Raw genomic sequence first — 12038 nt, 5'->3', positions numbered from 1 at the left:
TAACAGGGTGCTGCGCACACAGTAGGAGCTCAGACAATTTCTGGATGTTCACCTGAGGCACTTCACCATAAGCCTCATCCTCTTAAGCAGCAGGTGGCAAAAAGAACATGACAGCAAAGTCACCAGCAAAACGGGATGTTAGCCAGAGGACCAACAAGGACGGACATCACCTACATAGCCTGAGCTCTTGACAGAAGGTCCAGAGGACACAGGCTGCTGCTACATCTATCCCTCCATCTTCCAGGGAAGAGAAAACTCAGAGATTCTCCCATAAGTCTCTGGGAAAACCCCCAGTGGAACCTGGAGAACTTCCCAATGAAGAAGACAAGGACTTTCAGCCCTGAGGGGGCCACGGCCATCTCATTCTCCCAACAGCAACTCTGTCCTGCCTGGGACCCTGCCCATCACGTGCAGGAGCCGTTCTTCAGTGCACTTTATTTTTTTCTCTCCAGGGCTGGAGTCTGATTCCATTTGAGACGAATCAGAAGACAACCATATGGTACCCCTTCAAATCTCCAGCCTGGTCATTTATTACAGTCAGCAGTTTGGATGGCCCTGCTCTGCTCCGGGGGCCCGCTTCCACTCGGCCGGCAACGCCGGGGCAGTTTGCGGGGACAAGATGCTGAGGAAGGAGGCTATCAGCCTCTACTCCACGGCCACAGCTCAGTGAGGAGCAGAGATATAAAAGTGGGGGACAACCGGGAACCCCGAGACAAAGGGAGTCACGTGGAATGAAATCACCGTTGGAGTAGCAGTCACGCCTCCCTCCTCACTGAGGGATTACGGGCGTTCCCCAACTGTTTTCTGCACCCTTAACCCTCACAAGGATCTACGGAGCTACATACTATTATTGTTGTGGACGAAGAATGTCACCTGCCATTTCAATAAACAAACGATGTCGCAACCATCAAGCCAGCAGCCACTGCAGCCATCCCCAACTGTGCACCCTGAGGGGATTCGGGATGGAGAAAAGCAGGATCCTGGCCCCAGACAGCTGAGGTGCATTTCCAAGGAATGATTTCAGTGAGCCCAGACTCTTGGCATTTTCCCATACATAGAAAAGTGCTAAACCCACTAACTTGAGATGTCTGGTTTTCTTTAATTTATAGTAATCTTTTGATGTTCTGACCACCTGGTTTTTACTGCAAAACTCCTGTATACCCTGGGTCCTCCCTCACCTCTTGAGAGCCGTCCCCCAGAGCTATCTGAGAGGCTGCCTCTCGGGCTTGAGTCCTCAGCAAGTCCCCCGAACAAAACAAAATCCTCAACTTCTAGGTTGGGCATTTTTTTCAGTCAGCATTATCAACAGTGTACAGACAGGTGAACTGAAGCTCAGGGCGTTCAGCAACGTGCCCAAGGTCACCAGCTGGGAAGAGGCAGAGCTGGGATTCAAACCCAGGCTGTGCCGACAGCTGCCACGGTGAGACGTCTGTGTATCAGGCAGAGGGTGACTGGGTCTCTTCAGTTCCTGCCTGCCCTAGAAGAGGGTCACACCCTCACATACATGCACACCAGATGCCCGCCCGGACGAGGGGGGCGCTGAGCTCCGCCTCCACTGTCAGCCGGAGCAGAGCTGGTGGGAGACACAGGGTTCCCTCGGTTTGTTGCCTCTCTGAAAAGCAAAGCCCTTAGCGCTGAGCACTCTTGTCCACTCAGTGAAAAGCAGTTAGAGTTTGAGGCCGCCAAGGGCGGGGTAGTGACAAAAACCGCAGGATAGAGTCATGAGGCAGGATGCTCTTCAATCTCTGGGGCACTTAATTTGAACCTGTTTTCTCATGAAATTATCAATGTCTGAAACTTAACAGTGATTAGGTACATGAATCCACTTTGTCATCTCTAAAGTGATCTAAAAATCTAAGGTAGTATTAGGGCATAACGGGAAATTTTCACAGACGCTGTGTGCAAGGGGTTATAATTACCTTATTAGCCCATCCAAATACATTAAGCTCTACTCAGCAATAAAAGGAGACAAACTACCGCTACATGCAACGCGGATGGGTCTCATAAATATCAGGAGAGAAGCCAGGCAGGCACAGGAGTAGGCATTGTATGATTCCGCTCGTATGCAGATGGAGAAAATGTGAACTCATCTCCGGTGACACGAAGTGGGTCGCTGCTTGCCCAGGGATAGGGGTGGAGAAGGAATTGACTGCAAGGGGGCAAAAGGAAACTTACAGGAGCGAAGGACATGTGCTATCTTGCAGAGGTGATGCCACAGGTATATTTATTTGTCAAAACTCATCAATCTTGAAATAGGTTTAGCTTATTGTACATCAATTATACCTCAGGAAAGTGAAAAATGAATGTATGCCAAGGTCTTTCCGTTGGAGCCAGGTCCTCTGGGTAGCCTGGGAAGTTCACTGGACTTGCAGTTCTAGACCAACGCTGTCATGGCAACATGGCCTCACAAAGGGCATGCCCCGGAAGTCCTCTGAGACTTAAGTCACCTAATCTTTAAAACGAGGCTTTTCTTAGGGCTTCCCAGGACTTTTTCAGGTCCAGTGGTTAAGAATCCACCTCCAATGCAGGGGACATGGGTTGGGGAATCAAGATCCCACATGCCGCAGAGCAACTAAGCCCGCATGTCACAACTACTGAGCTCGTGCACCTCAACTACAGAGCCCGCGTGCCGCAACTAAGACCCGACACAGCCAAAAACAAATTAAATAAATAAATATTTTAAAAATAAATAAAGCGAGGCTTTTCTCAAGATCAAGAAGGATATTTAGGGCACGTGAGAGCAACTTTTCACCCACAAAATCACACACACGTGTAAGGGGGGAGTGCTGTGTGGGTGAACGGCCATGACGGGTGGAGTAGAGACTTGCTTGCCCCATCCCCCTCTAAGATCCCTTCACTCCACGTGGGCTTTGGTTGGTCTCCTCTTTCTGCCCAAGGCCCCTGGGAACACAGCTGCAGCACCCGCCCAGAATCAGCCACGATTCGGAGATGCTGAGCTGACCAGGTACTTTCAGGGGATCCAATGTCCACCAGCAGGTAAGCTGGAGAAACCGGATGCTTGAATTCACGGGCTCTGCAAGATGCCTCTCAGTTCCTTGTGTTGCCAGCTCCGAGCTGCTTTTATCTTTGGGCAGTGATGCATAGCTAATGCTGACTGTCCAAAGCAAAGTCAAAGGCACTTAGTCCAGCTCCTTCCTTCCGCCACTGTCCTGCTCTTTCGCTGGGCATTGTTCAGATATCAACAACCTAAGAGCACATGTAAATCCCTGCTGGAGATTTACCACCACGATCTCACCTCCTTCCTTTTCTTTTCATCCAACACCATAATACCGTAATCCTACCTACCTTGGGTCCAGATTATATTTTTAACTTAGTTCTAAGTCCCTTCCTGCCCCTCAGCTCATTCGGTCTTCACAAAGCCTCGTGAGTTACACAGCACAGAAGCTGAACAGGATATTGAGGGAAGGGGTTCAACAGAAGACCTAAATGCTTCAAGTGTCGGTCAGAAGCTGGGCTGGGACTCAGGGCATCAGACCCCGGCCAGAGGGTCCTTTTGTAAAATTCTACTTCTCAATCATTAGAGAACATTCGAGAGCCATGCGCTGTAGACAAAGTATTAGCCATAGGCAGTCTCGAACGAATGGAACCAAAACAAAAGGCCAGAGTTGTGTCAGTGGGGCCTCATCAAATTCAGTTGCTGGGTGGCTGCTCTCAGAGTTCCAGTGGCAGAGAAGCCTCCGCTGCCCCCCAAAACCACAGAGGCAAGTAAGAAAAGCAAGTAGGGAACACAAAGCAACACGCCAAGGGGGTAAGGTTGGGGGGGATAAATTGGGAGACTGGGACTGACATATACACGCTACTATATATAAACCGGATAACTAACAGAGGCCTGCTGTGTGGCACAGGAAACTCTGCTCGGTGCTCTGTGCTGGCCGCTGTGGGAGGGGAACCTGCAAGGGGGGGTGGACGTATCAATACATGTATTATGGCTGATTCACTTTGCTGTACACCTCAGGCTGGCACAACGTGGTAAATCACCTGTACTCCAATAAAAATGTAAAAAAAAAAAGATAAAAAGACAACAACAAAAAAGGCAACACTCGGTCAGAATTCACCCTGCCTTCCTGGGTGATCCATTCGGGCCCTTCCTGGGTGATCCATTCGGGCCCTTCCTGGCCCCAGGCCTTTCCCAGCACACACACTCTTCCTTTTCCTTCCGACCTACCTCACTCCAGTCTTGACAAAGCTGGGCCTTTATTTTTAGAACTTTGGGGAAAAGGAAGAGCTAAGGGCATAGAAAGAAAAAGGAAGGGACAGGCCATTTTGGCCCCTTGAAAGCTTCCTTCCTGAGGCCTCCCTAACACCTCCCTGCCTTGTGCTTGCGTGTGTGCGTGCATGCACACACACACGCACACGCGCACACACACACACACACGATATAAACGGCCAGTTCTCGAACCTTCTCCACATGGCTGCTGTTCTTCTACAGCAGCGTCTAAGTTGGACCAAAGGTCATACGGTTGGGTGGAAAAACCCTAGCACGGCTCCAGGGGCATAACGAGCTAGAGGAACATACCCGACTCCTCTCAGTAGCCGTCAAGCACTTAATAAGCATGCGCTAATTAATCCTGCTCCCCTCAGAGGGAGCCGGCCAGGCCCTGAGGGCTTGAGTGACTTATCCAAGGCCAGAGCACAGCACAGGCTGCATGGGACCTGGGCCTTGCTGGCATCGGTGCTCTCTACGGTCCACCCAGAGCCCAGTGGAAGGGCCCTTCTTGCTGCTGCACAAGATCAGACGCAGTTACACCCAGAAGGGAAACCAGAGCTGCCAGCCCTGGTTACCACCATCCCCTCCAAAGGGCTGTGTTCCAGACCTCGGTCTCATTCCTTCTTGAAACATCACAGCCTGGTCTTCCTGAATCCAGGAAACCATCACTGCTCTCTCCCACCTTCCATTTCATCACGCTGCTTCCTCCAGGCTTAAAGCCTAAGAAAGAGGCTTCTCAGAAGTGGAGCCCGGTGCCTTTGCTCTCTTTCTTCACAACTCTCCAGAATGAAGTTAAAAGTCTGCTCTCTGCACAGATGTAGAGCACAAACGTACCGATACCAAGGAGGGAAAGCAGCGGTGTGTGTGTGTGTGTGTGTGTGTGTGTGTGTGTGTGTGTGTGTGATGAACTGGGAGATTGGGATTGACATGTATACACTAATGTGTATAAAATGGATGACTAATAAGAACCTGCTGTATAAAAAATAAATAAAATAAATTCAAAAAAAAAAGCCTGCTCTCTGGAATCTCAGATGGCCCTGGGGAGAAGTCCCTCTTCTTACTGACCTGATTAAGTTATTAAGAGGAAGGCTGACCACATCAGCCTCTCTTGGCTGAAGTAGAAGAGATGCCAGCCCAGGTAGGGAGTAGACTAGATCAGATGACCGCCAAGGGCTCTGACGCTCCGAGACAGAGAATTTGAGAAGACAGAAGAGCAAGCCTACCCCCCTCCCCAGGATGTTTCCTCATGACCCACTCTGTCACGTTTCCAGTAAAGAGAGGCAGTGCTAGTAATAATAGTAGCTGTGATAGGCTGAAAGGGGCTCCTCCCAAAATATTCATGCCCTAATTCCTGGAACCTGTGAACATTATTACCTTATGGCTAAAAAGAGGGTTTTGTGAATGAGAGTAAGTTAAAGACCTTGAGATGGGGAGATTATCCTGAATTATCTGGGGAGGCCCTAAATGCAATCACAGTGTCTTCATAGGAAAGAGGCAGAGGGAGATTTGACACAGAAAGAAAAGAAGGCAAGGCAACCACAGAAGCAGAGATTGGAGGGATGCTGCCACAAGCCAAAGAATGCCAGCAGACGCCAGGAGCTGGAAGAGGCAAGGAATAGATTCTCCCTTAGAACCTCCGGAGGGGGCAAAGCCCTGCCAACACCTTGATTTCAGCCCAGGTATGCTGATTTAGGGCTTCTGGCCTTCAGAACTGTGAGAGAATAAATTTCTGTGTTTTTAAACAACCCGGAATGGGGTAATTTGTTAAAACAGAAACTAATACAGTAGCTAACACTTAAAGATCACCCACTGTGTGCCAGGCACTGCTCTAAGTGTTTTACCCACATTAACTCATTACATCCTGGTTCTGGATGTGAGGCCTGAGCTGAGCCGACACATGCCTGAGTTTGAATCCCAGGTTCACTGCTCACTGTTGTGACCCTGAGCAAGTTATGCAACCTCTCTAAACCTCTGTTCCCCAGTTCATAAAATGGGCATATAATTACCTTTCTCACTGGGCTGCTGGGAGGATAAAATGGATAATAAATGTGAAGTGCTTAGAACAGTACATAGTAAGTACTCACTAAATGCTAGTTATTATGAGATCTCAGGGATAGAACAAGCCAAAATGAAACCATCATCCTAATGTTTCAGCACGTGGCCAAGGCCTCTTGGACCCAGTGCAGGAAAGATGTCCTGTTAAAGCCACCTCAAAGAGCAAACACCACGGTCTGAAGAATTCAGTTAAGTATTTCTTCCCTTCATTAAGCAATTTAGGTCCTTAACGCTGGCCTCATTTTAGAAAAGGCGAATGCCAGGGGCTGTGCTAATTCTGCAGCCTTGCCCCACAGACTGCCGGCCCCTACCTGCCCCTTCTTAAGGACAGCTATGCACATCCATCATACGAAGGACCTGACTTGCAGCTTCCACACCTGGCACACCCCTGCAGAGCCCACCACATCTTCTCCCTGTAACTCTGGCGTCAGCAACTGGAAGTTAGTAGGAGGCAGAAATGTCAGTCCATTTTATGGCCTTCCAAGGCCACTCCGACCTGTCCCAGCAGGCTGGGTGGAATGATAAAATCAGGGATCAGCTTTGATCAAGATATTACAGCCAAGTTACTAGTAAAGAATAAAGGTTTGCCCAGAGGCCAAGTAAGGGAGACCTAGCACTATCACCTGAAAAAAGGGAGAAGAAGACAAACTTTCCTCAAGTTGGCCCTTTCTGATAAAGTTTGCCCAGCTCCCTGTTCAGGTGATGTCATTCAAAGAAGCAGCGCCCTACAAGGATCCCAGGCCTTGTGTCCCAGCCTAAGAAATCTGCATGTGAGGAATTCACCGAGGGAGAAGGGCCTGGCCACCCGGCCTAGGCAGCGTTCCAGCCCCACGGCCTTGGGCGGCCAGCCTCCGAAGACTCCTGCTGCCGCTGCTGCCTGGTGCCGGCGACCAGGCCTCTTCCCAGCAAGCTGCTGGGGCAGCCACCTGCGCGCTCTCTGCCCTTCCCTACCCCGCCCTCCCGGAGGAAGAAGGATGAGGGAGGACTGCTCCCCTCCTCACTCTCAGGCACCCACAGATTCCTGCGCTGCCGTCACCGTTGACGAGAACCCAGGGCCCCTGGGGGAAGTGCTTCCCCTTCTCATTCCATCCTCCCCATCAATGAACACGAGGCAATCCCAACGCTCCCGCCCCTCCTACTCCGAGGGAGGCAGAACCCGAGAGCGACATCCGGAGCTGGAAGCCGCAGCAGTGGGAGGGCCGGCCTCCCTGCCCCGCCGTGCCTTGCCCTTTCCCAGCCATCAGAGGATCCCAAGCCAGCCCGGCGTTCCGGATCAAGAGGGTGCCCGAATCCTCGGTGGGGCCCCGCCTCCCCGGGGGCTCAGCGCTGGAGACCTCGGGGAGCCCGGGAGAGACTCGCTTAGCCCCACCCTCTGAGGCCGGGCGCGGGCCACCGTACCCGGGACTCGAACCCTGTGCCCTAGCCCTTAGGCATCCCGCACCCTTAGGCACGCCTCACCGTAGGCATCGCCAGCAAGCCCCCAGCCCAGCGCTCGGGCGCGGAGCCCTCCCCTGGACCCCCGCCAGGAGGAACCGAGTCCCGGGCCGCCCGCGCGCCCAGCCTACCCCCAACAGGTCGTGGGCAGCGGGGAACGCGCCGCCCGCCGGGCAGGCGCCAGGAGGCGAGCCGGAGCGAAGCCGAGGGCCGGTCGCTTGGGGCGGGAGGGGTCGCCCGGGCGGCGAGCCCGGCCACTTACGCGCGGGCTCTGGGGAACCCCATGGACAGGAGCACGTCCAGCGCCGATCCATGCTTGATGGTGCCGGGGCGCTGCTGGCGGTTCCTCCGCGGGGTGACTTTGCTGTACAGCTCCTCTCTCGCAGCCATGCCGAGCGGGCTGGGGTGGCCGTACTGAGCCATGCTCAGCGGCCAGCCATCGCCCGGGAAGGCGCCCAAGCCGGAGGGTCCCGGAGGGCGGAGGACTGGCCCGGAGCCGGGGCGGGGGCTCGGGGACCCGGTGCCGGGAGGGAGGCGGCGGCGGCGCTCGGAGCTTCCCCGGTGTCGAGACTGACGCTTCCTGGTGAGGCCACCGGAGCCAGAACGGCCCGCCGCAAGCGGCTTCTCCCCGACCGGCCGTCAGCCCCTCGGGGCCCGGGTGCCCCCTGCACGGCGCCCGCAGCAGCCCTCTCTCCTCCGCCCCTCTCCTTCTCCGCTCCCAGCAGTCCGGGAATTTGCACTGAGTAATTTTTGAATGGATCAAAAAGGAAAAGGAGCCTTGTGGGCCGGCCCTGCCTGGCCTGTACCCGGGCCCCGCCCCTCTCTTAAAGCGGCAGCGCAGCCCGCGGCTGCTCCCGCAAGCTGTGGAGTCCAGGTGCTCTGGGCGGAGGATTCGAACCAGCGAGGGCTGCCTGTGTACACTGGTTCCAGTTGGTTCCGGAGAGTCACTCCCAGCGCTCCAGCTTCTCCATGGCTGCCATCAAGGGACAGCTGGGCCTCAAGACACAAGATCAACCCATTTCAAGTTTCCTGTGGTTCTAGACGGGGTTTTATTAATGGAAATTGGGCGAACTGATGGATGACATTAATGCACCAGAAGGCCAAGCCATGAGGCCCAGATAAAACGTTTTGATTCCCAAAGACCCTGCAAAACCCAGAGGATTGGGTTACGGCTCCTGGAGACCAAGTTCCCATCAGCTGGCTAAGGGCTACACTGAAGACCTTCTGTGTTCTCCGTGACCTCCGTGGCCTAGACGGTGACTTCAGGGCAAAGGGTGGAACCTGGGGCTCTCGGCCTAGGAGGGGAGAGGAAGGGAGGGAAAGGACAGGGCAGAAAGAAGAGGGAAGGGAAGATGCCAGGAAGAAGGAGGCGGAGAGGAAGGAAGTGGGAAGTGGAGGAGGGTGGAGGGAGCCGGAACAGAGAAAGAACACTTTCTAATTGTAAAAGGTGTGCAACGTGGAATGGGTTGATTTTCAACAGCAAATGAGTACCCCGTCAATAAAAGCATTCAAAGTAAAGACTGGAGCATCGCTGCTCAGCAGTGACGAATAAGTAAATTGCATCATAGTTTGGCTCAAATTACTCCCACCTCAAAGAAGGTGGAAGTCCTAGACATCCCTACTCCCCAGTGCCCCACACCATGAACTTGGCTTGGGGATGTTAAAGCTCTTCCATTCGGAGACAAACTTACGGTCCTCAGTCAGGGACAAGGACCCTGCCTGGTGTAATGCAAAAGGCAGAGAGTAAACCCCGGCTGCTCTTTTTCAGGCAATAATAATAATTATAACACCACCTAACATTTATTGGGCTCTTGTATGTGTCAATCATTGTGTTCAGGATAATAAATGAATTAACTCATTGAATTTTTATGACCCTATGGGGTGTGTATGATTATTATCCCAGTTTGCAGAAGAGAAAACTCAGCTTAGAGAGGTTGAGGAAGATTGTAGGGCTGGTAAGTCAGAGCCAGAGCTTTTGGTGTCTTGGATGAGTTGTTTCTGCTCTCTACAGCCCCGTGTCCTTATCTGTATGCATCGTAGTAACTAACCTTACACACTCTGGGTTCTCCAAAAATGTCAGCTCCTCCCCTTGCCTGGAGCATGGGGGAGGGATGATGACCGGCTCCCAAGGAGCAACTTTTTGATGTTGCTTTATAAAGCATCCAAGGGTTTTACCAGGGGAAATGACACAGCTTAATTCTCTTAGCCCAGAATTTGTTTTCTAAAAAATATCCAGTGGTGTTTGGAAGTGGGGAGATAAGGACTACTGGGGCCTAAGTAACCATGTGCATAATTCTGTCTCCTGCTGTGTAGGGGATGAGGAAAAGTTCCTGGGTGGGGGCTTCTGCCTGAGCACAGCAAGTGCCCTGAAGCGATGCAGAGGGCTTCTCCTGGGCATGGAGCAAAGAGACAAACCATACCTAGTAGACTAGCCTCCCTGGGACGTGTTCGGTAAACGACACTGGACCTTACCCGATATTCTGAATTTCTTCCAAATGCCTGGGCTGGGAGTCAAACAATCTGGAACCTAGTCAAGCGTTAATGTCTGTAGAAGCACTTTGTAAACCATGAGTACCACACAAATAACAACTGAAATTTACTGAGAACTGATGCTGTTCTTAGCATCTTCCACATATAACTCATTAGTCCCTTGACAAGACAATGACGTAGGTACCACCATATTACCATTGGCCATTTTACAAATGAAGATCTTGAAGGAGACAGAGATAAGCATCTTCTCCAAGATCACATGGCCAGTAAGTGGTTTGAACCCTTAAAATTTTTCCGAACAACCACTTACAGCCATTACTATGATGATGAAGAGATGCCATGTTATTAAAATAACATGGTCAAATAATAACCTTTTTGACTCCTCCTGTTACCGCACTGAATTGGGGTCCACTCACTCAAAGTGTAGCAAAGCCAGTTTACTGATGCCAGATTGTGGTGAAGGAAAGTAGAGTGTTTATTTCAGGGCACCAAGCAAGGAAGTGGGAGACAAGCCTCAGATCCATCCCAATTTGATCCCTGAGTTAGGGTTTTTTTGGTTTCTCTTTCTCTTTTTTCCACACGGCTTGTGGGATCTTAGTTCCTTGACCAGGGATTGAACCCGGGCCACAGCAGTGAAAGTGCTGAGTCCTAATCACTGGACCGCCAGTGAATTCCCTGGTGTTTTTTGGTTTTGTTTTTTTCTAAAGAAGAACAAAGAGGCTGCGATTAATCCTCATCCTGTGATATTTCTGTGACATTTCTCGGAGTCAGGATGTCTCTGGTTTACAATCCTCTGGCCGCGTGGTCCATGGCTCGGGGGCCTGTTAGCTCCTCTTGCCCTGGAGAAACCTGAGTTTGTTCGTTAATGATGATATCTAATGATACAACAGCAATTTTATCAACAACAGCAATTTCAGTACGTTAACGATGTTATCAACCACAGCAATTTTAGTCATCTGACTCTGGTGGATTAGTGTTCAGTTCGCACGGGATTGAAGTCAGAGGGGACAAGAAAGGAAAGTTTCGGATAGAGAGATTAGTCATAAACTTGGTAACGGAACTCAGTTTTACGGGGACTCAGTTTCACTCCTATCCCCCTTGACACAGAATTGCTGGATCTCTCTTTCTCTAGAAAAATTTAATTGTCTTTCTCCCTCCTCTAGGCAAACTGTGAGAGGAAATGATGGGTATAAAAATAGTTTTAGGTAGCCTGGAAAAAGCACTATGGAAAAACCAGACACCTTAGACTCAAACTGTTCTGTCTGAGGCACTTCTACAGGAATCCCATCCCGGCTTCCTTAAGACTGCAGCTGTTTTGCTCTGCATGAGTAAGGTGCTGGCAACTAAATGCATTGTGCTTTAATTGTACTGACTTTGAAAAGCTAGGGGAAGCTTTATAAAAGTCTATATTGTTATATGACAAAGAGAAGAGGAATGACTATTCATTGGACAGGATATCTGACAGCAGTGGGGAGGAGAGAGGGGGCCTCACACAGTGAGGAAGCTGACACATCAGCGTCACGCTGCTCTCTCAGAAGGGAAGCAAGTTGTCATGTCCGAATCCACCCTGGACCACAGCCTCTTTTATTTCCTTTGGCAGCACCACTCGGCTTGTGGGATCTTAGTTCCCCGACCAGGGATTGAACCTAGGCCCTCAGCAGCAAAAGCGTGGAGTCCTAATAAGTGGACCAGGGAATTCCCCACAAACCTCCTTCTGTTCATGTGAGCACTGTTTAACTGCACGCCCGCTGCCCCAGCCACTTTCTTGGTGTGGCAGCCCTTCTGACAAGGCCATCGGGATGCCCAGGCGGGCCCAGTTAATTGCACTCAT

At 51.4% G+C, this 12038-nt stretch overlaps 1 protein-coding gene across 2 annotated transcripts in view; it reads right to left on the bottom strand.

Annotated features, from left to right (window-relative positions):
• Window positions 1-8502, bottom strand: part of UBASH3B (ubiquitin associated and SH3 domain containing B) — a 138717-nt gene extending 130215 nt beyond the window's left edge. The window contains exon 1 of one of the 2 annotated variants that reach the window (XM_060160634.1): window positions 7980-8502. In XM_060160634.1, the coding sequence (XP_060016617.1) occupies window positions 7980-8140 (161 nt within the window). In that variant the 5' untranslated portion in view covers window positions 8141-8502. The remainder of the gene's footprint in view (window positions 1-7979) is intronic. The other variant, XM_060160635.1, reaches the window with a different exon arrangement.
• Window positions 8503-12038: the final 3536 nt, after the last annotated feature.

The sequence above is a fragment of the Lagenorhynchus albirostris genome, chromosome 9 (genome assembly GCF_949774975.1).
Source record: "Lagenorhynchus albirostris chromosome 9, mLagAlb1.1, whole genome shotgun sequence".
NCBI lineage: Eukaryota > Metazoa > Chordata > Mammalia > Artiodactyla > Delphinidae > Lagenorhynchus > Lagenorhynchus albirostris.
This window is presented reverse-complemented; position numbering and strand designations above follow the sequence as displayed.